Here is a 27,164-nt window from a genome sequence, read left to right as displayed (position 1 = left end):
ATTTTGATTGTCGTTATCAGAGAATATAACATTAGTATGGTGTTTGTTAATGTGCTTGCCAGTAGTGTACAACTGGACTGCACCATTTTGAGGAAAAGTAAAGGCACCATTTGGAATAGAGCTAATGCAGGTGTCCATTACGTTGTGACCGGTGAATGTATAAAAAAGGTTCCTCCTAATGGCATTTTATTGCTTTTTAATGGCTCTCAGTGATCAAGGTCTCCGTTCATTAATGTACACTATTAAGGCAGCATGTGAACTTATGGTGTGGACGTTCTACTTTTAAATGCACAAAGCAAAAAAAGATTAGTCTGATATTTCTGTTCATGAATTGGAATGAGATATTCATGAAAACAATTCCTCTCCATGACTCATGATCTTCACCATTTAAAATATGTCTGAACAATACTGGCCAAGGCAGCGATTGTTTATATTGGATCTTGGTACAGTCAGTCGTCATACATACTTTTATGGATAACTGCTTATCCTAAAGGCTTTTGAGATGTACAGGGTTTCCCAGAAACGAAAACACTTAAAGCACCCTCGTAGTTGGCAATGATTACTGTGCTTGACACCCAAAAGCCGCATTATTGTTCTTGAATATAAAATGAATCTCTTTTGTATTCATTGTGGTGTGTTTCTATGTAAGGTTTAAGAGGATGGAGCAGTACAGCGCACAAAGTAATCAGACTCAGCATATCCACTGCAAAGTCTGCAGCAGCTCTCCTGGAGGGGCAGTCATAAGAGAAGAAGAGCAACAGAAAGAATTCCAGCAGGTTTTAGACTGACTACTGTGCGTATGTGAAACATTTGACCATTGCTTATATTCAGCAGAGGAAATATAAACAAAAGGACTCTACACTTATTGGGTTTAAATTTAATGGGACAAGACATACCAGAGCGTAGGATACACAAAGAATCCACATTTTACTGATAAACCCAAGCAAAACTGGACATTTGTTCAGTCTGCAGTCTGCTCAGCCTACCTCTTTGTGTGTTTTGTGTGTGTTTTGACACAGGTGTGCTGGAGCCATTTGGCAGCTTTCAAAGCTGGCTTTAGTCTCCACCATGGCGTCAGAACATCTTCACTCGATATAGAGTAAGTTTTGTCCAGCGATTCTTGAGAAACTTTTGGAGCTCTTGATTGTAATACTTCCTGTCTGTTTCCAGTTTCAGATAACTGCCAGCCCTTGTTTGATGCACAGCAGACTTTAGCACTAAATATGAACCCCTAAACTCATTTCATCCTGCTAAGGAACCTGCTATAATCATACATGTTCCAAGGACTGTGACTACAGTGTGACTGCGAAACAGAGGGTCACAAGAACATTTTGGTCAAGGAACCATTTTGGAACTTAATGTAAAATACTCAGATGGTAATTGTGGTGTGAAGGCGTAAACTTAAGCGTACTTATGAACCTTATGGGGCTAAGTGCTGTAAAAAATGGACAAAGCAATGGACGAATGGATGGATTTTATGTTCAGCTTAGGAGGCTTTGTTTGGCATTTTTTAAAGCAACTAAATTATTGCTACTTTCATTATTTTCAAATCTACAAATATCGAAGATTCATGTGTCCCTGACATTCTAATGCAGTTTAACACACAGCTTTTTTTTTTCATTTTTTTTTTCAATTGTAGCCATAGGTTATGAGTGGCTCTAACAGCAGTGGAATGTTGTGCGAGAGAGCTTACAGTATTGTTCAGAAATGATCCAAAAAAGACTTTTAAGTGCGATTTATATTTCCCACGAGACTTGGGTAACATCCTTTTTGCCCTTTCATCTTCAGATCCATTGAAGGCCTCACCACCTTACCAATTGGGACACAAACCTTATAACCTTTTCATGCTAAATGCACTGTCATCTGCCTCAGTGCCTCTGCCACATCCAATCACATCCACAAAGGCTGTAAAACATATTCAATCTTTTTCAAAAAAGCTCTGAATGAGAGCAAGAAAGGCCTGGAATTTGAAGGATCCATCTTCAGAAAGATCAAAACCAAATGTAGAAATATGGCATTCCAAAAGCCTCATGATTTACTCTCGTCACCTGCAAGAAGGAAAGGTTGATGCGCTGCCCCATGAATCTTTCAGGTATACAAAAAAAAAAAAAAGAGAGAAGGGAAAGCCTCCAGCTGTTTTAAAAGGTTATACAATCCCTTTCTCAGTTAGTGAAGTGACTTGCGAACACATTACGGAGAAAACGTGTATTTGTGTGTCTGCCTTGAAAGAGGCAGAGGTAATAATGAAAGTGAGAGCCATCCACTTGAATAATTTCATCAACTGTTGGCAATTACATTTATTGTAACTGGTAATGTGTTAAGCGCATGTCTTAATCTGCGGCCACAAATTATTTTTATAATATGCTGACAGAGTGGTGTTTTGTCTGCTTTTATACAACAAACCTCAACTTTGAAAATGTTTTCTAAATGTGAAATGAATAACTGCAAGAAAACAAAACAAAAAAGGCAATTTCATGCTTTTGCCTCTGATGGGGCACCAAGCTGATAATTTAATCAGTAGTGAAAGACTGGCCACACTCCTCTGCAGGTTCAAGCAATCTAACCGTGGTTCATTTAGTTCACATATTCATTTATTGGTAAAACAGTTTGCAGCTGAACTCTTGTTAATCAACTGCAACAAAAGTGAAGGGAAGTAGAAAGAATGTGACAATAAATTAGATCCTGTGATGCATCCATGAAAATGGTAGCAATGAGTAAGCCTTGGAGTGGAGTGAAGACATGAATAAGTTTTTTCCGTTTACACCAAATGATCAACTTAGATTGCACATCACCATAGGGCCTGTACAATATGTGAGTTATGTGATGTAGGGGGGAAAAAAAGAGGGCGCCTGATATATAATGATGGATGACGTTCGGACTGAGGTAATAATTACCAATCCATGTATATGCTTAAAATTGAGTTTTTATGTCATTTGTAATTTTCCATGATTAGATGTCCACATGCTAGAGATGAAATGAAATGAAAACTCCACCCATGAGAACATTACACTGCCTCAACCCGCTGGGAACAAGGTAGTTTCAAATAATACCAAATAATAATACCACTGAAGTTGGGAGTCGTGTAAAATATATATAAATATATATATAAATATATATAAACATTATTAACCTACAGTACAACCATAAAAATAACGTTTTTATTTTCATATAACAGCATATTTCCTTAGACACAACTCTTGAGAATATTTCCCCAAAGACAGAGTTCAAAGAGAAAGTGGCGTATTGTAAAATTTAATGATATCCAATTACTTTGACATGAACCCCACTTTTTAATCAAAAAAAAAAAAAAAACAGCCAGGGGCAGCCTTATTCACAGAGTTTTTAAGAGCTAATTAGGTGGTGCTCTTTGCCATCCCACACTACATTCCTTCATCAAGTTCTTCATTGAAAAACCTGCTTAAATTAACGCTTCAACAATCGTGTGGAAAATACTTTCCCTCAGATCCTACTATTTAAATAAAAGAAAGGCGAGGGCTCAGACACATTTTAGACACATAATTTGTTAGACCTATGAGTTTGGCCCATTTGAATGTTCCAAGTCACTTGCCGAGAATCTCATTATACGCTACTCATCTCACGAGTTCCCACTGTTCGAAGCTATAAAATGTTTATTAATTGAATATATCTTCCAACCTTGAAATAAGCTTTTGTTGTTTTTCAATCCAGAGGTTGAGAGAGTGGAGGTAGACTGAGTTTCAGTGATGACTCATCTCCCTACTCCCTCTTTTGAAATGATACATTTCTTAATTGGGCTGGTTTGGAAATAGGCCGCCAGGACGCAGGGCCATTAAGTCAAATCGCTTCTGTCCTTAAGAGACCTACCGCAGGAAAACAACTTCAAACATCAAAGAAGATTATTCATTTTGTAATGCGGAGGTCTACGGGACCTACTACCTATGTGGGATGGAGAGATAGATGGAGGGCAAAAACGAGGTCAGTGCTAGGTGTCTTCAATTTGGTTTTAACAGAATCTCTTGCCATTTGCTAAGGACGTCGAGCCTCACTGAAGGCTCAACACTTAATAAGTTAATGCAGCACAAGTGGGACACTCTGTGACAGTAATTAGCAGTAATTACGCATCCGCCAGCACCACTCCAGGACTATGAATGAAAAGGCTGAGGGATAAAACAAGATCACTTGCTAGGTTCAAGAGACATATCAAAAAGACAGTAACTCAGAATATAGAAAAAAGGCCCCAAGGGTTTTGTCTACCCATGCAAATGCTCTTCACCAAGGACTGTCCTGTACTTATTCCGGATAAATCACACGAGAAAAAGAAAGAGCTATTTAGTCTATGAACGAAGAATATGTAGTCCATTTCTTATGTTTCCATGTGGGAAAATTGCATACATTTTGTACTAACTCTCTCCTGGTTCATGTTAGCACAGATCACTTAATTAAAATGAAAAAATATATATATTGTGCGGTCATCTAAGACTTCCCATGAGCGTAGTCTGAATGGAAATAAAAAAAAGAGGGAGTGAGCATGACAATTTACATGGCATTAGTTCATGCTAAACACTGGAACCTCAAAAAATTAATGAAGTCTATAACCTTATAATAATAATAATTCATTAAATTTGTATAGCGCTTTTCAAAAACCCAAAGACGCTTACAGGGAACAAGGCAAAGACATACATGAGGGGAGGTGGACGGGGAAGAGACAATGGGATAAAATTAAGTCGAGGAAACCATAGGCTTGAGAGAAGAGGTACGTTTCTGGACGGGACTTAAATATGGGGAGTGTGGGTGAGTCACAGACAGACTGAGGGAGAGAGTCCCAGAGTCGGGGTGATGTGCAGGAGAAGGCTCTGTCACCGAAGGATTTGAGTTTAGATTTTGGGACTGTCAGACGTGAAGTATTGGAAGATCGGAGGGGACGGTTGGGGCAGTAGGGGACAAGGAGGTCGGATAGGTAAGTGGGAGCCAGGTGGTGAAGGGCTTTGAAGGTGAGGAGGAGTATCTTGAAGATGATACGCTCCTTAATGGGGAGCCAGTGAAGAGAGTGGAGAACAGGAGTGATGCAATATCTTTTTCTTTTTTCAATTCAGTATTTTGCATCAAATACCTCAAAGGATAAATTTGTTGATAAACTTACAGAAGTTTTGCTGATCTTAAAAGGAGCTGGCTCACTTGAGATTTCTATCAAGATGAAGCACTGCATTATAAACTTGAATAAGACTGGATTAATCAACTAAATGTGTTTTTTCACTGCCATCAGATTTTTAATGAACGGCCTCAACTATGGGCATCTGCAACAATAGGACGATCAATTTGTTTCAGTGTGATGTTGGAAAATGTGAGCTGTGCCAAATCATAACTAAATCATGTTCAAAATGACTTTGTAAATAATCCCTAACAGCAACGAAAGAACACAATGAGCAATGTCATCTGAAAGCCTCAATTTGAAAGTGAGCACGGAATGTTTTTAGTCAACAAACATGAAGCTGCACTTAGATACTTTTAAACTTTTTTTTTTTTGTCTTTAGAAGTATGTTAGCTCTGTTGAATTTGAGCCGCACTACAGTATTTTCTCGTGTTGACAGACTGAATGCTCTCCGATGCCCTTGAGAAACACGAGAGATTTAAAATAGAAGAACTGCAAATGGAAGGTTACAGTCTTGGGGATAAGGGCAAAATGGCAAAGTGCTCACTCAAATCAGCGCCTTTGCCTACAGAAGAGTTAAATCTCCCTCAAGGGCCTTCTCAGATGCCATCAAGGGTTTAAATGAGAGGAGGAGGAGAAGAAGCAGGACGAGAATGAGGATGGAAGTGTGGATCGCGCTGGGGAGAAACTGACTCAGCAACAGCTTGCTTCTCTCTGATGTGGATCCAAGCATTAGATAGTCACAGACCTGTCTCGCATGTCTCCGAGCATAGCGATGCAGTGGCGTGAGACTACTCAGCTATTGATTTCACTCTCCTCGCTCGGGCAAAGTATTGCTTTCCCCATGCAGTTGCTTATTTAATGTCCGTACCCTCGAGACCCAGGGCTTTTCCTTTCCAATGAAAACTCTGGTGTCACTTAATGATTTCAATATGATCATTGCTTTAGCAAAGTGGTGACTGCTTTATTTATGCTTGTTTGTGCTCGTCTGAGATACCGGCCTTCAAAACCAACAAGCTGGAAGAAAATGATCCTTTAGTCCGTGGTGCAAACCACAGTTGATGAATTCAGCAGACGATCAAGTCAGAGGTTTTTAATCAATGTGACATCTAAGAGTAAAGCTTCTCGGCTTAGTTGAATAACAATTTTACTGTCTGTGTTATATGGAAATGAGAAGATTCGTATTTCATTGCTGCTCAGTGAATACCGTAAAGTGCATCCCTGCTTCAGAATAGATCATATTTGTAACTAAGTTGTTTATCTGGAGGAAATCCTGCTTTAGTGTGGACATTTGTTATGGCTTTTCACAGCATACTTGTTTACTATAATGATGAGCCACAATTGTTGATGCCCTTAATATAAAACACAAGCATTTTTTTTATCCATCTATAAAGTGGAGATGGATTTGGCACAGGGTAGCAACAAAACAATTTCTCATTGTTTTTTTTTTTTTTTTTAATTTTCAATACTTTATCAGTCCATAATAAGATTATTTCTTTTGAAGATCTCAAACCATCACACATAATGCACTTTAGTCTCCCTCCCCATATACTTTTGAGGAAGCGGAATATTACGAAAACAAATTACAGTGGTTATCATCACAGCAGAAACTGTGACAATCTTGTGATAGTGTGCTATTTGGAAAAGAGCATTTGGTTGCCACGAGCAGCAACTAAGCTCAAGCACTCTGTGCTTCACTTTTAAGTGTCTGAAACGTCCATCACAGCTGCTATCCTTGGGAGAACTCATTTAACGTTTCAAGTGACAAAGTGATCTGAGCTGCCTCCAGCTCCCTGGTCACTGTGATTGGCAGTCAACACAGTTAAAAGCAGCTAAAAGTCACGCAGAGGAAGCATGGAAATAAAGAGTAGCTTAAATGCAGGAGTGGTGGTAGAATTTAGTTTGTATTTTGTACTATGTGAATATCAATTGCCATAACAGTAACAAAGTGATAAATGTAATAAGTCCTCCTCCCAATGTTTAACATAGTGGAGCAATGTTCATAGTAGATACCCTTTCCCATTCTTTGCGCTCACCTTTTCAGCTTGTTTAAAAAAAGAACATTAGTCCTTCTACACCTCTTTTTGTCCCTACATATTTTTTGAATATTGAATATTTCATATTTCCTCTGAAATGCATTTGTTTGCTCATTGTCAGGAACATGGAACATATTTAAATGGGGTTGTGCAAGTTAAAAATCAATGACAGAAGATGAGGTATACATTGGAGAGCTGCAGGAGAGTGACCCGCGTATTATCTATATTCCTAATTTATAGCAGAGCACTTACTTTAAATCCTGGAATGGCTCTGCCCTCACGTGTGACGTCTGTACGGAATGGCTAAACACAACTCCTTCTGACCCTATGAAACAATACAAGAGACATATTTAGGTTAAAAGAAAAGAAAAATAATTTCCTTCTTTCTGCATAAGACACTGACTCAATTTTCCAGGATTACAATATGGATGAAAGTATAATTTGTATTTGAACAGATTGATATGTGTGCATGTTGAGTATTTTTGACCCAATAATAAAAAGAACAACGCCAAGAAGAACAATTCCAGCTTGAATGGATAAAAGCACCTGTCACTCTGAGTTTCTCAGTGCCGATGCTGATCTCCTCTTCATCTGCAGAGAACAGAACTCTCTCTCCATCAGGACTCTTCACCTCAAACCTCTGACACTGGACCTCCACCATCTCTGAGCCTGATCAGGCGGAAAAGAAAATGGGATCTGAGTCAAAGATTTGGAGCACAGGAACTTTCAAAGCGTAAATAATGTACCATGTGGATGGTTCCATGTAAAGTGTCCAAGAGAACCACATAGTGTAAAGGGTTAGCTTAAATGACCCTAGAAAAATGTGAACTCTGAACTGCAATGTGCTAAAAAAAAGGTTCAGATGCTCATGCCTTGTGTGCTATTGGCGGGTGTATAGCACATCTGCTAAGATTGTAATATTTTACTAATATCTTACAGAAATGATGCTAAATGCTGTGTTCATACATCATAACAGATTGCACTTGCACTCACTCACTCACCCATCCCTACGAGCCAAGTTACTTCTGCTCCCCCACACTTAAGGCACACATCTCTAAAAGCTAACCATCATTAAAAATGTAGAAAGAAAAAAATACTCAAGATCTTATTTCATTTCATCATCGTACCGATTTTTCGGGTTAGAAATAATTGTGTTGAGTTTTTTATCACTTAGATATGAAAAATTTAAAGAAAAAAAATGGTCTGATCTTGTTTGATTGATGCTAGAATATTATTTTCCACCACTTCGGTTTTTGTGCATTGAGCAAGATTGTGAGAGGTCTCTGAAGCCAGACATGATTGATAAGATGGTGTTTCTCTCAAATAATCTGTAAATGTTGGAGTATTGCATTCGAGCTATGGTTGAGAGTGTGCTATGGATATCACAAACACATAGACACCTGCTTTTTGTTTTTGCGAGACTAGACTTGCGCTGGCGCGAAAAAGAAGCTACGCTCATTTTGCACGCTTGGGTGCCATTCTACCAAAATAGGGCCCCAAGAGTGTCCAGTCAGTCTCAGTCAAACATTATTAACCACATCAAAGTCAGAGTATCCCCCGCCTCACCCCTTGCTGTCCATTTTAAACCACCGGACAACTTTAAGAAACCAAGCAGACAAGGTTTTGAAAACCTGACTCATCCTAAAGTGAAGTGTGCCAGAGTTAGAAATGTATGTAAAGGTTTGGAGGGGCATTGGCAGACGCCATGACGGGAATGAAAGCAAGGGAAGAAAGGACTTTCAAGTTAGATGGAGAAAGAGAGGCTGCTTCAAATTGGAGATGTGCTGTCTCAGACATCCAGCGAGTAGTGTTTCACTGCTCAGCTCTGTCACATAATATAGCTTCCAGAGCGGCTTTCCTTGCATTGGAATGGGTCAGCACATTTTCAAGGATGTTTTATTCACATCACTTATTTCTTGAGGGTGGATAAAAGATTTTAAGAAAAGCTAGGAAATCCACGAGAGTGGAAAATGGATAAATATATTATGCTTGGAGATGAATGGGGTGAAAGTTTGCAAACAATACACAATGGGGACACATTCTCCATCCTCAGTACCAAAGCATTTTTTTCTGCGGCCTCTAATTTGCTGATGTTTAAAAAGAAACATAAAATAATCGGAATAGAAATAATATCTTTCAAGCCTATCCCAGCTGACTTTGGACGAGAGGCAGGACACACATTGAACTGGTTACTAGCCAATCACAGGGCACTGATAGACGACTAAACAGCCATTCACACTCATGCCAGTGCTCGGATTTCAACATACAACCTGAGGGGATTTGCCTTGGTGCCACCACTGCGACACATCTATGTGGAGGAAAAACGATGCTGCTGGTTTGTGGTGATGAGTTGATACGTGTTCACACTTATGATGGGAGCAAAGAGTAGACATAAACAAAAAGGTGTGTGTGTGTGGGGGGGACACTGAAACACAATTGATGTTTGCTCATCTTGTAGTCACCTAATGTCAACTCAGAATTATAATCAAATCAAAGTGTGACTAGTCATTTTTTTTTACTTCCCTCAGCTACACTAATAGATGTAGTAAAGAATGTAATCACTGAAAGAATAGTCCAATTTAAATTTATGATGCACAGTATCTGAATAATTCTGTTGACCAATTTCGATTTTGTAATTAAATCAAAGGGGGCATTAAAATGGTCGCCAAGTAACTTTTCTTTTACTACTGTACATTAAAGCATTAAGGCCATAATAAAGTTATACAGCTTGGCTATGCTGGATTTTTAATTCCAGGCGTTAAATTAGTGTTTGTAGCCATAAAGACATATTATGTGAGAAAAACTTCAGAAGATTCAAGAATTCAAAACACAAATAAGTGTCTGAAGTGTTAATCATGCAAATAAACACAAGTTATCCTACCAAACAGGCACTAATCAACTCTAATTAAAATTGTCTTTACAGTGCTTCATTATGCGATCATCTTACGTTTTCCTTGATTTCTTAATAATTGCTTCTGCCATTGCGTGCCACTCAAGTAAATAAAGAGCCAAATAGCTTTCACCATGTTGAACGCAACATTAAGCGTGTTTATTAAACTTCAGCTGCCTGTCACTGGCTTATAGCATCTTCTATTCAAATCTGTGGCTGCTGCATTCCCGCTAAGTTTGAAGAGTTGGCGGCAAACAAAACTCAATGAAATGACTTTAAACTAGTGAGTCAATATTGGAGAAACTTACGAATTGACTCGTGAAGTGGCTTGTTCTGGAGTGTTTTTAAAAATATATACGTATATTAAACACAGTGACAGATTTAGTGTAAAAATAATAATAATCTGCCATTATTTGGAATTATTATGGATTTTTCTAAAATTGTTAGAGGTCCTGTTTTCAAATCAGACATGATTATTAAACTAGTCATTCTCTCAAATAATCTGTAGATGCTGCACTGAGCCACACACACAGTTGTTTTGAAGTAATATTAATAATTGGCCTTTTTTCCATGCATTACAAATGCCACCCTAAAACTGCGGCCTGGGGACGGATCTGTTGTGAATATTTACACTATATCAAGTCATAAATAGCAGTGAAAACACCTTGAAGAGTCAAACAGATGACACTCATTAGCTTGTGAAAATGCTTTAAGGTACGAGAGGATTTGAAAACTAACCATCCTGATGACTTATTCAAATGTGTCTGATCTTATCTGTGGATTCATTTAATCATTTATAGAGTAAGTCGAGAGGATATGCTTGCCATTTTCGTTGCTGTCAAAAGTATTACATTTCATGAATATTCAGTGACCCTGCTGGCTGTATTTGCAAGGTAAGAATTAGTGGTGTGATGAGCATGGCGGCTTGCATATGACGTGCAGCGATGATTTGTGTTTTGTACTGACAATGGCAGATTGCAGTTATGCGAGTTGTTCACACTAGGCAGCAATGCTGCATACATTGGACAGTTTAAAATATTTCGGAATCATCTGCTTATGACAAGCTTAAGAGGATTATTTTATCGATTATGTGAGAGAGCTTTATATATTCATACATACTGCATTTGGTAAAAGACTGACCTGGTATTTTCTTTGTGGATGTATTCTCTCTATTAGGTGAAATGTTTTTACAAAACTATATAAAATGGTTTATGTGCAGTGTTTGAAAACATTCCTGCTTAAATTCCAGTAAAACTACACTTGAATCAAAAGTTTTTGTTTTTTAACTGTCAAAGTAAAAATGATATCAATGCTTAGCAGGACTTTTGAAGCATAAAAGAAATCGTATTTCATAAAGCAAAAAGTATAGCAATTTAATGGTTTAACATAGAGATGCTGAGTTTTTTTTTGTTTCACCTCCTCTTAATTTGTATATGCACATTATGTGCATGCAATACAATATGCAACACAACTTCCATTTTCAACTACTATTAATGGTTACAGGGAAGCTGTTTGTGCAAAATACAAACTTTCATAAAAAAATAAAATAAAAAATAAAAAAAAAACAGTGTGGGCTACTACGCAATCAGTGACCCCAAAATAACAGTGTCAACAACTAAAGAAAACTTTCTCTAGTGGTGTGAGCAAACACAACTCCTAACTATTCAAGATAAGTGAGGCCAGCCACTGAGTGGATGTCTGAAATTGGAGTGATGAAAGGCAAAACCAATTGCATTATTTTGCCACATCTATGAGGCAACAACATGAAACCATAGGGTCACCACCAGCACCACCGCTTTAATGGAACCTTTTTTACTTGTCAAAAAGCAGGGCCAGACCTTTAATCTTTCTGAGTGTTTCTTCAACAAGCCTTAGGAAAGAAACATTCAGATTTTGACCAATTGCAGAGTGTGTGTGTGTGTGTGTGTGTGTGTGTGTGGTGATGGTGGGTGTTATTTAAAATGCTCATAATGTTCAGTAAAATAACAAAAAACATGAGAGGGGAAGACAAATTAGTGCTGTTACCGGCTTCATTTGTCAATCTGAACTTGAGTCTGCAATGATACAATACGATTTGTTTTTTTAACAACCTAGTGCTCACAGCATAATCAATGTCCTTAATACGTATACGACACATAACATTTGGTTTTCTTTTGCTATTCTTATTTGTGTTGTTAAACCAACAGCCAACAACGAGTTGTAGTTTTACTGCACTAATCATGCTGGTTTTTTTTGGTGTCTTGTTTTGGAATCTGTAATTTCTGCATTTGCAAAAACAGTCAATATCAATGAGCTTCTTTTGTCTGAAAAGAATATAAAAAAATATATGGAAATTTAGGGTGCTGTGCAGTCTGGTGTGTTCTGGATGTGACATACAGTAAGTTCAGTTGTAAACTAATTAAGTGTCATATCTGTCAGGAGGTTGCTTTGTTTTGCAGGAGGTTTGTACAGTAAAAATATTGCATAACCTACACATTTATTCAAACTACCTACCACATGTGGGCAGTTTTTCAACAGAGCCAGCACAAATGTAATGAAGGGAAATTGCAATAAACAGCAGGATTCATTTAGTATTTGCACACGACTTACTGAGGTCTTGCAATAATAGATAATGACAGCTTACATGTACTTCATTAATTCTGATAAATCATTTTAATATCTGACATATTGCCTCCGTGGAGGTCGTTTGCACTTTCACATTTGTATTTTTTTGCAGTTTGCTCTGTGCAATATTATTCCAAGGTTCATAACAGCGTATGAAATGTGAACCTAAAATATTTTATTTATCATCAAACAGACAATGCACACATATTAGAAAAAAGGTAACTAAGAATCTAAGTGAAATAATAAGTTAAATACTTTGAGTGTGGCCACTAAAGAGGTCTGATCATTGGTAGTATATTTGGATCATGTCTGATAGAAGCAAAGACAAATTGAACACCGTTTTCCAACAACCTCCTTTGACTGTCATGCGGATTAAGTGTAAAGATGAATCTTGAAAAAAAGAGTGTCAGTACACTATGCTGTAACTTTACGGCAGTCAATAAAATATTCATTTTCAGACACATTCCAAGCTCATAAAAAAGAAAAAATGAAGAAGAAAAAAAAAAAGATGTCTCCCTTTCCCCTTTGTCCTTTAGCTTGATTGATATTGAACAAAGGGAAGCCTTAATACCGAGCTAAAGATTGCATCTTTAAAATGATGAGGTGGCTCTCGACTTTTTCACATAACTATAAAATACGGTATATTTCCATAGGCAGGTCTGGTGGTATAAGTCAGTGGCATTTCATCACTGGTGTATGTGGAGAGAATGGGCATGATGCTCCTCTTAAAAAAAAAAATAAAAAAATAAATAGTTTGGTAGTTTTTTTTACAGAAAGGACATTCTATGAAAACACTAAAGAATTCAATATTATCTACAAACAAATAGAAAGGAATGATTAGGTAAACACCATAACCATTTGTCTTTATTTATTCAAAATAATAATTCTTTAATAGTTTCTGTTGAAGGACATGTCAGACTGAAAGTAAAAACAAGCTTAAACAAGTCTATATAACAACCGACGTGAGGATAAGCAAGGTCACGCCTCAAGCGTTATACAGTCGATCGTCCAAACAAGGTTGCAATGTCAGGTCTGCAACTCACTATCAAGCTGAAGGACGTCTCCATGTAGCTGTAGCAGTTAACTCCTTTCCCACACTTATGGACAACTGATGAAAATATAGTATGACGTCTAGCAAGGTAGGGTAGTCAATTGACCTCTGCATAATATAAACAGAATGAAAGCTATAGGATCAACAACGGCAGTACATCCACGTCTTTATCGAGTCCTTGGCAGCCTCTTAAAATGTATTTCAGTTCATTAATGCTCCAAGCTATGTATTATTAAATGGCTCATTAAAATTATTGACTTGATCAAGGGCTGGCTTTATAAAATGGGCAAGTTGGGCTGTTTGATCTATTGATTAGATGAGGCAGTGACACAGTATCATACTAATTTCAGCATTATCTTTTTTTCTGCCGCCAATTAAAGGCAGAAAGACCTCACTCTTGCTGAAAATGAGATCGCTGTGAAACATGATTGTTATGTACACCATTTGTTTCTCAGAGGGGGATTTGCAAAGATGTAGATTCATAATTAGAATGTGTGTAATGGAACAATTGAATTTTATGCAAGGCTTTGCAAGTGTTCACTCTCCGCACACTAATCAGAAACCAATTTTCGCCGACATTCAGCTGCTTAACTGCGACGGCAACCTCATGTTTCAAAAACACAATTGCATTCATTAGGTTCGCTGAATTCTTTATTTTGCACTTACAAATCTGCAAATCTTAACTACAACGGCACATTAAAGCTTTTGCCTTGGGACCGTCAACATGCTTTTACCACATAGCGCCCATTAACCTTTTGCCTTTCAGTCCCTTAATTTCAGCAATTTTATAATCCCAATTTCCAAGCAACAGCATCAGAGAAATGATCTGAGTAATTCCACCCTGATAAAAGAGAATGTAATTAGTGTAAGAAGTTAAAGATGATGATAGCGATAAAATGGAGTTTAGAAGGCAGTAACAAAGTCGATGGGAAATTAATGCGTTGCATGAAGAGATGAGATCCACATGTGATTAAAAACCATGAACGGTACAAATGACAATCAAGGGAGGGAGCACTTAGACCTTAAAAAGATGGAAATCAAAAACCTACGCGCATTATCAAGAATTATACTTCTTTTTCATACACACAATTTGAAATGAAAAAAAAAGTACTTTTGCAAGTACAGAATGATATATGCACCTTGAATCATAGTATAGACCTCCGCCAAGGTCGATTGCAGTTTTTTGCAGTCAGCAGAACGGACTCAGAAAAGAACAAGGCAGTAGATGGCAATGAATAGCCTTTGTTGCAAACTCTCATACAAACACAAAATGGTGAATTTCCACCCTGGTAATAGCAAGCTGACGTCTGGTGGAGCACACACATCGTTATGAATGATAATGTGAGATGAGAAAATGAGCACTGCTTCGCAAAACTGCAGGAAAATCATGTGTAGCTTCTTGCAGTCGTGCAAAGTGTCAAACAAAGAAACAGCATTTGATTGCTTCTTCATGGCGCTCAGATGTAATCAAGTACGTTCATGGACATGGTAGTGGGGACATTTGTTACTTTGTTTTTCGTCGTGGACAACACAGACCACGGGTGGCCACACGTGTTCTTCCTCTCCTGACGGTGAGTTACACGTGTTTGTTTCTCCCATGTTTCATGTAAATGAATTATTTTGAAAACTGTGGATGGATCTCAAGTCTCTTGATTGTATATTAAGGAGCTCTCATTTGTTTTGAATGTACATCAAGGTGGATTGAACACTGAAGAGGTTTCTTTGAATAGCTCAAATCAGAGGATCACTAATGTTTCTTTTGTAGTCTTTGACAGCAATGTATTCAAAGTAGCCCTGTACGCCTTATCAATTTTAATTCATATATGTACATTTGTTTTATGTTGAACAGTATCTAATGCTTGAATAATTTAATGACACTGGCTCATAGTTTCTGTGCAATAAAAGTCTCGAGAATGTCATTATGTCAAATGTAACAGGCCATATCAAGATTTTAAAATGAAGTTTTAGTGATTCACCGCTATTTATGCATGTCACATACTGTAATAAATGAGCAACATATCAACACGGTGTACTTGTGTATGGATATATATTTCAAATAGATAAATGTTAGAATCAATAAAAATAATTTAATGATGGTCAACAAGTCATCATTGCCAATATGACATTCTGGTAGAATTTCCTCACTTGCAAACGGAAAACAAAACTATCACACATCACAGTGCAAGCCGGCAAAATAATTGGTTCACCACAATCGACACTGTCCCATCTGTACGAGCGCCCTGTTATCAGGAAAGCCACCTTGATCACAGAGGTGCCCACTCATCCCCTCCATCATCCCCTTGCCATAAAAATACCAAGTTGCCCTGACCAGAAAAATATTCCCTGGAAGAAACAAAAAAAGAATCTGCAAATTAAAAAAACAACAACTATCAAGTCACATGTCAACCATATGAGAAGTTTTGGTCCTGCTGTAAGTGGGCACTGGCAAGTTTGCATTCAGTTGAAGGGTCACTTGTTTGGAGCAAAAAAGAAAAAAAAAAAAGTGTTAGATTCCTCTCCACTTCCCCTTACTTTCCCAGATATTGATGTTGCACAGTCCACTCTCTTGAGTGGACTATAATGAAGTATGCATGGTGTGTTCATTGAATGCCTTAAGTATGTTTGCTTAAACAAGTCTATTAGTCTTCATGATAAAAAGCATTTTATGTAACTTGTTTTGATGAATTTTATTAAATCTAATTCACACACTTTGTATACATGCACTATAGGAGTCATTGCATAAAGTCAATTTAAACGAAGCAAATCCAAAAGTGTTGGACCCTAATGAGTTGAGGGGCTTTGCTCCAGGGCACGTCAATAGTGCTCCCACATTACCGCTTACAACTTGCACATTTTTTCAGATGCAAAGTAATACTGCATTATTTGTGGATGAAACGTGGAGATGCACGGCCTTGTCCTAACTAAACTCATGCGGCTTGTCGAGACAAAGAAAAATTAACCACTCTACATGTTTAAGCCCTTCCAGTATTTCTCCTACTTCCAGAACGTGGGCATTCATTAGCGGTACATGCACTTAAGGAAATGAAAATTCAATAAGACCGGCATGGCATAACACTTAGACACTCACATACATTTTGCTATTATGATTAACAACCTTGCCAAGATAACAGCGCACAAAAAGCAGAATAAACCTGAGGAATAACTGCTCCGGTCAAATAAAAATCCTATTAATGCTGCACTGCTGCCGTTTCACTTAACAGGTGAACAACTTTACACATACTAAGAATATTAATAAGCAAGAGACTAATCAATCAGTGTCCCCCGGAACTTCATCATAATAAGACTTTTTTTTTTTCCCCCAAGAACTTGAGAATCCAAACCTAGAGCCTATCAAAATGTTTGGGGTGACCTAGAACAGAGATGGTGAGCAAGTTCATCAGTGATATTAATAGAAACTTAAAGACAATGGACGACAACTGCAAAGCTGTTTTAAATTGAGACATCATGGGGAAGGGTCACAGAATAAGCGGAACTTAAACTTGTAATGCCTATGTGATTAGTAGTCCACGATAGTTCATGTCAGTGTTTTATAGTCTCCAACTGTACTCAACTCAATGGGATCTGACCAGGAATGCATTTATCTGTTCCTTTTTGATGGCCAGGATTCAACTGCTCATGCTGTAACATCACTACCTAGGTGGGTGAAAGGGTAGGGCTTCAAAAACTCAAAATCCACACATCATCTTTATGGTTGCCTATTAAGAACACAAAAATGAAAGGTTCTCACTCACATAAATGAGCTGACAGAGAGGACGGAGGGAAAGAAGAGAAAGGGGGATGAAAGGAAGTGAGTGAGTGCAATAAAAAATGAGATAAAGTGCCCAAGGCCAACAAGCGTACTCGGAATCTCTTCTGCAGCAGATGCATGCTCAAGGGAGCTCACTTGTTAAGTGTGTTTAACTTAAGTTAAGGCACTTACAAAGTAAACTGTTTCTTTCATCACAAGGAAAACACATCAAATCCATAAAAGCTCCAACAGGACAGCTTCAGCTGTGTTGACAGTACATACTGTATGTACATTAATTGGTTTGCTGGCATACTGTAGTAACTCTAAACTTTGGTTCGATCGCTATAGGTCTGGTGATGTTTAAAGATTGAGGAAAAAAAACTAAATATCACAAATTCCTCAGGAATTTCCCCGTGTGGGACAAATAAAGGAATGTCTAATGTAATCTATGTGTTTAAAACAGTTTGCCCACTTTGTCAGCAGATGTCATTTTGTAATAGTTATTTTATATAGAATATAATTATAATATATATATATATATATATTCATTTATATATACAATTATATTGAAGATTTACTACTGTTATGGTACAGTTCATTATTTTCCATTTGTGTTTGACTTAATCCATCCATAGAGTGATGGACTTCACATTTATTTCATCTTTCCTTTCCAGTGAAATACAATTTTGTACAAACAGAAGTTATTCTTCTTGTGATGGAATACAGATCGGGGTTTTACCAAGGTGAAACATTTTTACTTCAAATGTGGTAAGTGTTTTTGTGATGAGGGAAAAATGCTGTTTTTGGCTGGGTAATTCCTAAGAGGAAGCATTCTCTATATGTTTTTGTTTTTCTGTGTGTGAGGGACAGAAACATAAACGTGTTGGCGAGTCAGCACAAAGGAAGCGAGAAGCAGTGGCAGGCCAAGACCAAGGGGTTTCCAGATAATCCTCCGAAGACTTCATTCTTTTCCATTCTGTCTTATCAAGGAGCCACTTAGACGTTTAAAGCAATCATATGTGTGTGTGTTTTTGTGTCTGAACTATCTATATGAAGATGCATTTTAACATGTATCATATGTCATTGGTATTCAGGAGAAATTCCGAGCCTGTGTTTGGCTTTGTTCAAAGTGTGCGTGTGCGTGTGTATGTGTGTGTGTGTGTGTGTGTGTGTGTGTGTGTAAGGTAGGTCATGCAACACAGTTCATGTCATCCTCTGGCGACCTGACTAAATTGACTGCAGACTGTCGCGCCAACCAATTTTACAGACTGATTCTGCCTACTCCAAGATAGGCATGCAGACACACTCACATACATCAGCATTAAAGTGGGTTTCTTGGTGAGGAAAGCTGCTTTGGGGAGCTTTAACAGTAGGAAGGGAGCTGTCAGGGATTTCCTACCTTCAAAGTCCAAGAGAAGGCAAGGCTGTACATGTGTGGATGTGGGAGTGCCTGGTCAGCTTATGAAAAGAGATGACTTATAAATACACCCCAGTAGCATTGCACAAGATAAGGGAAATGAAAAAAAACCCCACCTGAATTGGACTTTAAACATGATGTGATTTGGTTTTGCAAAACTCATCACCAAAATACCACATGTGATAGGGATGGCATTAATCTTCATGTTATTAAAAACAACAAGAATTGTTTGATGGACGGATGGACGGACGGACGGACGGATGGACGGACAGACAGACAGACAGACAGACAGACAGACAGACAGACAGACAGACAGACAGACAGACAGACAGACAGACAGACAGACAGACAGACAGACAGACAGACAGACAGACAGACAGACAGACAGACAGACAGATAGATAGATAGATAGATAGATAGATAGATAGATAGATAGATAGATAGATAGATAGATAGATAGATAGATAGATGGATGGATGGATGGATGGATGGATGGATGGATGGATGGATGGATAGATAGATGGATAGATGGATGATAGATAGATGGATAGATAGATGGATAGATAGATGGATAGATAGATAGATAGATAACTTTTCATCTTTGCCAATATTATTGGCACAAGATCTATAGATTATTCCTGACTATCGAGCACTCGCAAATTTATTTTAAATGTCTCAATTTCTCAAAGGTGTCAAATCCAGGTCCAGAAAGTAAAAACTCAGCCACGGTTTGTGTCCCGGAGCTCCAGCCGGTTGAGAAGAAGCACCTGTAGACTTAGTCAAACTGTTCCAGGGCTTTTACTTTCTGGGTCTGGATTTGATACTTCTGTAATTGTTTCATCTTCATTTCAGTCTCAATCAGAATAAACTCACTGCCTTGTTAAAGCACTACAAACAAAATTGTTGGTCTGTATCTTAACTAGCATTGTGAACAAATTATTTTTAGTGAAGCTTCAAATTTGCTTGATGAATCAGTTAAATTTTTTTTTTTTTACTCCTCAAGATGGAACTGTTGGGGGGATTAAGAAATGGTATTTTATTGTGCTTTCAGCTCAACGTTGAACAGAGAGTACAATCTAAAAAGGACTTGCTTGAAACTTAAAGGTTAAGACTTGAAACTGAGCGATATCACTGTACAAATGTGACTTACTCCACCTCTGGCTGGTTTCAACTTGCTGGTGTGACAAAAAATAGTAAATAGTCATCTTTGGAGATACTCAAGGGTTGGCCCCCAAGGTGCAAATGCAAGTGTCAAGAGTACAAAAGCAAGAGCTCTGAGACTACTAACACACTGACAGCTCATTCTAACCCTTAAGACTTTCTTTAATGTTTTTTTTTGTGTGTGTGCGACAGACCTCATATTGCTCTGACTTGTAACCTGTTCTTACTGGGAAACTGAAACTGAACGATAAGCGCAGCAGGGAAGGTGTGGGAGGCAAAATCCACAACCGCTAGTCAGCAGCCCAATGTGCTAAGAAGAATTCAACGACACTTCTACATAGGGAGTACTATAAGACGTTCTTAAAATAACACTATACACTGTACACTATATGTATTTAATGTCCCATAATATTAAAACGAATCTACATTATAAAAGTTAGCCTTTTTTTTAAGCCTCAATGAAACAAATACTGTGATTCAAATATTTAAATTTTTTGTTAAAACTAATCTATACATTATAAAAGTTAGCCTTGTCTTCAAGCCTCCATAAAACAAATACTGAGATTCAAATATTTATGTGCCAAATGATCGATGAACTGAATAGTTATTTTATCATTGCTCATTTTCACTCACACAAACACGCACTCTCACACATGCACACGGCTTAATAGTCATAAACAACACAAATGGCGGCACATCAATCATAACTCTACTGTTGTTGCAGTCTCATAATTAGCTCATCTCTGTGTACCTTGTTCGTACGACATTATGAGGCTAACCTTTCTAAGTCATTAAACTCTAATACTACTGGTTACTTTAATTTACTTCTCACCAATCTATCAACCAGACAAATGTGCAGGCATGAGCTAGCAAATTCCCATCGAGAAGGGAGACATTTGAACATATCACACTGATCTCTCCCTACAGCTGGATGAATGAAAATGAGTCATGCATTGGGCAGACACATTTGTCATTCAACACATTACAGCATACAACTTTCATAACAGATTTGTTCAAAGTCTTTGCATGCTTGCCTGAGTTATTAAATTCTATAGGAAGACGTCATACACGCCACACAAGCTCAGAATTATATCTTCTGAAGAACAATAGGCTTTCACTAATCCAATTAGAGCTGATAAAAATGATTCGGTCAAAGAAAAAAAATTGCTTTCAAGGCTCAGTGAGAAAGCCTAATGGAAACAGATAGTATTTAGTTTAGTAAACAGAGGGGGGTAAATGCATTTAGGAAGTCAAGCAAAAACAAAGCAATATAACTTAATGTCCTTTGAGAAATGATCTATTTTCTTTTATGTGTTTTTGCACACTCTTCGCATAGTGTGTGTGTGTGTGAGTGCACGTGTATGTGTGTGTGTGTGTGTGTTTGCGCGCCTTACCCACTGTGAGTTGACCAGTCAGTTGTCCATCATCAGTCCTAGCATTGATAGTCACATTTCTATCCGACTGCATGATCAATGGACTGTCCTGCAAAAAGACACAGAGGGGTGTGGTGTCATTAAAATAATTGCTCCACTAATGTTAATTATCGACCTAGATACACATACCACAACACAGATAACCAAATGTATCAGCTCCACCATTTGTTATGCTTCCATCAAGAGCAAAAGTGACAAGTACTGCTTTTGTTTATACTGTGAGGCCCAGGTGGAAGCGGTGACCCATGTGACCTTTTTTTTGATCCCACGGCCGGATTGAGACACTCAAATTCACACTTTTCATCACTCTCTCGATTTTCTTCCTAAAGTTACATGATTTTCTGTCCCATTGCTTTCATTTGTTTTCTTTTTATGCCTTGAAATGGCGTTTTTGTTTGGCACCATTAGTTGCATGGCTCACTGGTGGCTGAATTTCTGTGAGGGTTTCACCCAAATAATCCTTTGTTGCATGGTTCAAATTGCAAGTTTTGGCTTAGTGATATAGACAAACGTATCTTCCATAAATGTTCCCTTCAGGTTTAAGAAATAAAATACTGGGTACCAGCAATTAGACTACATGTCAGAACACACCATCCAGCATCATAAAGATGACTGAGGAGTTCCAAATTGAAAACATGTTTTTGTAACCAAAAACTAGTCTAAAATAGCTCATTATTAGTTACCTATTAATCAATTAAATACACTTTGTATGTTATTTTCTATATACCAGTGAATTAAACATCACGGAAAATGATTTTGGTGAATGCAGATGTTTATCCAAAGCATTTTTACATTGGCTGGTGAATTAAATGAGATAATCTCTGTGCATCATCTTTCGCTCTTCTTTTTTTATCCTTTTACTTTATTTCTTATGATACTCAAATTGCTCCTGAAACACAATTACAGCACATACTTACACCGAAGTGGATGAGGCTGATTGTGCTCCTGACACCACAAGAAGCAAAGACACACAAGCATGCAAAGAAAGGATGCCACATTTGACACACACACACACACACGCGCACGCACGCACGCACGCACACACACACACACACATACATACACACACGCACTAATTAGAGAGGTTTTAATTAAGGTCATGTACATGGTCAAACAGATCATTGAAAACACACGCAAATGCGCACACAACAGCCACTCAGGCAGACAATAAAATGGTTTGATGCACATAGTGCTTATATGCTCCCAAAAAAAAGCATGCACACTGGATTAATTATTTTCAGGAAGGCTTGGGATAAGCTTCACTATATTATCTTTCCACTCTGTTTAAAGCGTATGGCTGCTTTGTGCAGCTTGACAGATGTAATGTTCTCAACATCATTCCAGCTCAACGGGCAGTGCATATGAGCGGCCCTGATGCCATTCACTAAGTGCATTGCTCAGTCATCTAAAACCATGACTGTATATGGAAAGTCTTATTTCATTAAGCAACCATATGCAAATGAATGGAAATTGGAGTTGTAAATAATGAATATTAAGCAGACGCTAATTGCTATTTGTGCAACACCTGGTTGACACCGAACAATGTGACGAATACGAGGATATAGTCACCATAATTAAATCTACTGCATTGGAAAATGAGGTAGCTGCAATTAATGCCTCTAAAATGTCAGGTATCAGATATGATTTTTATAGCCCTTATCATTACAGGAACATGTATACCAATATATCATCACTACAAATCAGGGACGCAATGGCCATGGCCTGTGCTTGTTATGTTTACTTCCACTGGGTTAAGGTTAGGGTTAGTTTGGAGTCAATCAGATTTTCATCAAGTATCTCCAGTTGGTTCAAAGTGCTGCAGCACACCTCCTGGCACTCGTAAGAGGGGGTACATAACGACTACTCTGATGTCCCTTTCATTGGCTCCATGTACATTTTAGAGTTCTCAGCATGAGACTTTTTTTTTTTTTTACTGTCTTTGTTCTCTATTGTTTTACCCGTGTTTGTTGTTGTATGACTTAATTGCGATATACATACAGCGCTTTGCTTTAACGTGCTCTAGATATACAGTTGAGTTGAGTGTAAGTTCCTCACTTTCTCTTCTTTTCTTAGTTTTGCCCCAGGAACAGCAATTTTTTTATGTAACCCCAAGTAAGTAAGTATAACATTGGATTACGGTTTAGGTATTGGTCTGGGCATTCCATCTTAATCAAGCTGATCTGCTTGCTTTTTTTTAATTTTTTTATTTATTTATTTATTTATTTATTTATTTGGAATCCTTGTTGGAGCATCCATTCCAAGGGCGTTTTCTCTTCGACATAAGTCAACATGACTTTCTGATCCATGGTCCCTGCAATGTAACAAAAAGGCCTGACACCATAATATGGGAAGCGTCCCTTGTATCATGTTTGTGCCATCATGCGTCACTATCTTACATTTGGGGGGGGTGAAAAAGCGTGGCCTGAGACCCGAAAAGAACAATCATGCTATCATCAGTCCATAAAATGTAGCCCCATTTCTCTTCAGGCTGATGTTTTTGACAAATTGTCACCTCTTCAGAACATTTCATCCTTTTTCCAGCAATGGAACTCAGGGTGGCTTTACATACACGTCTTGAAGGAATGCAGACGAATTGTCCAATCTTTTTGCTTTAATCAGTTCTTTTCACGCTGCTATTATCGTGAACACAAATGTAAGACCATACCAACCTTTGAAACGAGGAAAAAAAATCTATAAAACAAATAAATCCCACATTTTCTTTTCATTGACAGTAGAAGCAATTTGAGGAATCACAAAGACTCTTCTAATCTGACTGTCAACAGATCTGGGGCACTTTTAGCTCAGCTTCACAATGAATAGAGATGAGTCTACCTCAGATAAACCTCGACACAATCCAATGCCACGTTCACAAACAATCCTTTCGAGTAAAAGAGCACTGATTAAAAAACACAAGTATATACTATCAGACTAGCCTGCAGCATTTCTTCATAAAACATGTGGTAATAAGAGGTTAGGTTTTATATTATGATTCAAGACAGAAATATCCTCCAGCAGCTACAACCAAACACACGCATGTACGCACATGCACAAATTCACGCACAAACTCTCCCATTGCTTTTTTTTGCAAAAATGTTTGAAAATACATTGAAAACCCTCACACCTCCATCCAACATTTCATCTCCAGTTTTATCAATAGTAATACATATGCAGTGTTTTTATTTTTTAAGAATGTAATGTTTTATTTGAAACATTTTTTAACGCCGGTACTATAAAGCAAAAGTACTCACCAGATAAACAATAAAATACAACTTTATTTATACAGCTGGAGCTCGGTTTACATATAACAATGGGCTTACCAAAAAGATGTCAATGAAACATTTGATTTTGAGACATGCGGTAAAATATGGCAGAAGCAAGTACTATAATATAAACATAAACACATTACCTGACATGCACTAACTAACACATATGGAGTGGAATATAAAACTAACATGTTAAACACCTGAAGTTAACGGCGTTTCCAAAGTCATTATTGCGGAATTGGTCCACTTCTTTGCAGCCATAATTGCTTCCACTCTTCTGGGAAGACTTTCTACCAAATGTTGTTGGCATGTGTGTCTGTGGGAATTTCATAGCACGTTTGTGAGGTCAGAGGTCATTGATATTGTTGGTCCTGAGAGAGGACCTGGATCACAATCTGTACTCTGGTTCATCCCAAAGGTGTTTGATGAGGTTGTTCAGTCAAGTTCTTCCAAATGAAAGTCATCCAAGCATGCTTTTATGGCTCTTGCTTTGTGCACTGGGGCACATGCTGTCTTGCTGGAACATAAAAGGCCATCGCTAAACTGTTCCTACAAAGTTGGAAGCATTCCATTATAAAATTGACCAACCCCTTTCCTGACCCCCGCTTGCCTGCACTCGCATATCGTTTAGATGTGTGTCATTACTGTATTTAGCCTACTGCAAGTTTTCCTCATTTTATGAATTGTTACTAGCCGTACTACTCCATTATACAGTCGTCATGAATAACTGTGAGGAAACGATAACATCACAGTACCAATCTACATTGCACTTACATGCATGATTGTGTTTTTGCAAGATTCCTATTCATAACTTGCATAATTTAACATTATTTAAATGTATTTTATTCAATCTGCTAAATGGTGCTGTTATTCATGCATTTTGCATGTTTAGAGGTTTTGCTCCAATACACCTAACTCAAATGATCAGAATCATGATCAGAACTTCATTGTTTGTGGAGTACAGTTGAAAATATTTGCCTGTTTGGATAGTGAACAGAGGCTGCTAGTGAATACTTCACAAATATACAATAATTGGTGAATACAATATCATTTAACAAAAATAATTTTGCCTGGGAATAGTTTACTGCTATGAATGATTTATTATCAGGCCTCTTTGCATAATCACCACACATTGTGGCTTCTCGTCAGTTGTCCATTTTGTTGCTCGTTTGAGCTCAGAATTCGCACTGTATGTTCCGAATTGGATATGTTCTTCCACCGTCATTCTTGAATGCAGCATTGTGGAAAATGTCAGGAAGAAGCAATTTCACAGACTCGCTTCCAAGGTGGCATTCTCACACTTACACATTATAACCCATATTCTCATGTGTTTATAAATGCATTGCCAAGTGTGGAAATGGGAGAGAATGAATTACAATAAAAATATATTTTTTTTCCATGCTTACTTCACTTTTGATTGTATTCTTTTCACTCACCTCTCCCTCATTATCCTTCCTTGTTGTTTACACAAAAGAAGAAAAGCAGTATTAACATAAAAATGTTACAAGCACTTGTGAGCTACCATAACATCAGCTCAGTTAATAATTTGATTTGACATTGATTATAGTTGCAGGCACAAGGCTAGGGGCCTCAGGCACTTAGTGTAATTAGCGCATGAACAGTGAGATGTGGAGTGTTGGTTCATCATCATAGCCTCAGGGCACGAGTACAGATGGGCCTAATAACAGCATTCAGCCTGTCCGTCACACTCACTGTTAGAGTGCTCCCTGGTTCTAAGCAGACGTACTTGGTTGTGTTGTGTGTAAGCTACATGTTTATCCACATGCTTATTTGTAGTCAAGCCTTGATTAATTTTGCCATTATGGTGAATGACTGTTGTGATTATTGGAAGAACTGAGACTGTTTTTCTTCAATGTCCCATCTTGGGGTAATGACAGACAAGGACATCTATCTGTTATAATATCTATGTCCAGTCTACTCTATACTTTAGTTCACGAAGATAAGTGGTTGGATATGGAAGCGAGGTATTAAGTGTTTTTTTGGAAGGCTTCATTGTCTCATTTCCCAAAAGCTGTCGCCACATATTACAATAGGACGTCATGGGAAAAAAGCTTAAGTTTGACTGCAGATCAATATCTGCATCCTCTTGAACTCTTAGGCTCTTCTTCTGGCTCCCTTTTTAAGGCATATTTGGTATCAAAGTAGTCTAAAACTATTTAAAAGTAATCAAGTTACACATTTTATGGTACTTGAATTACGTTACCATTATTTCCATAAGCATGAAAAAAAAAAAATCCACAGAGGAACTGCGATTCATGCTAACTCATTGTCCACTGTGCTTCTCTAGAAAACATGCTTGACAAATATTGCAATTAATGCCAGTCTAAGTTCTGATTCATATCACAACCTACAGTGATGCCTTTAATTGCATAATTTATCTTTAAAAGAATTGTTGTACCCAATGTTTTTCAA

The 27,164-nt window shown here is 37.8% G+C and overlaps 1 protein-coding gene across 1 annotated transcript in view; it reads right to left on the bottom strand.

Moving 5' to 3' along the window:
* The window catches only part of LOC119120341 (zeta-sarcoglycan), a 167,377-nt gene that overhangs the window by 10,740 nt on the left and 129,473 nt on the right, over positions 1-27,164 (bottom strand). The window contains exons 4-6 of the mRNA XM_037247149.1: positions 21,430-21,517; positions 7,711-7,833; positions 7,417-7,489 (exon numbers count right to left, since the gene is read on the bottom strand). Of these exons, the coding sequence (XP_037103044.1) occupies positions 7,417-7,489; positions 7,711-7,833; positions 21,430-21,517 (284 nt within the window). The remainder of the gene's footprint in view (positions 1-7,416; positions 7,490-7,710; positions 7,834-21,429; positions 21,518-27,164) is intronic.

This window comes from Syngnathus acus, chromosome 1, assembly GCF_901709675.1.
Source record: "Syngnathus acus chromosome 1, fSynAcu1.2, whole genome shotgun sequence".
Taxonomy (NCBI): Eukaryota; Metazoa; Chordata; class Actinopteri; order Syngnathiformes; family Syngnathidae; genus Syngnathus; species Syngnathus acus.
The sequence above is the reverse complement of the archived record's forward strand: the minus strand, read 5'-3'. Positions and strand labels throughout refer to the sequence as shown.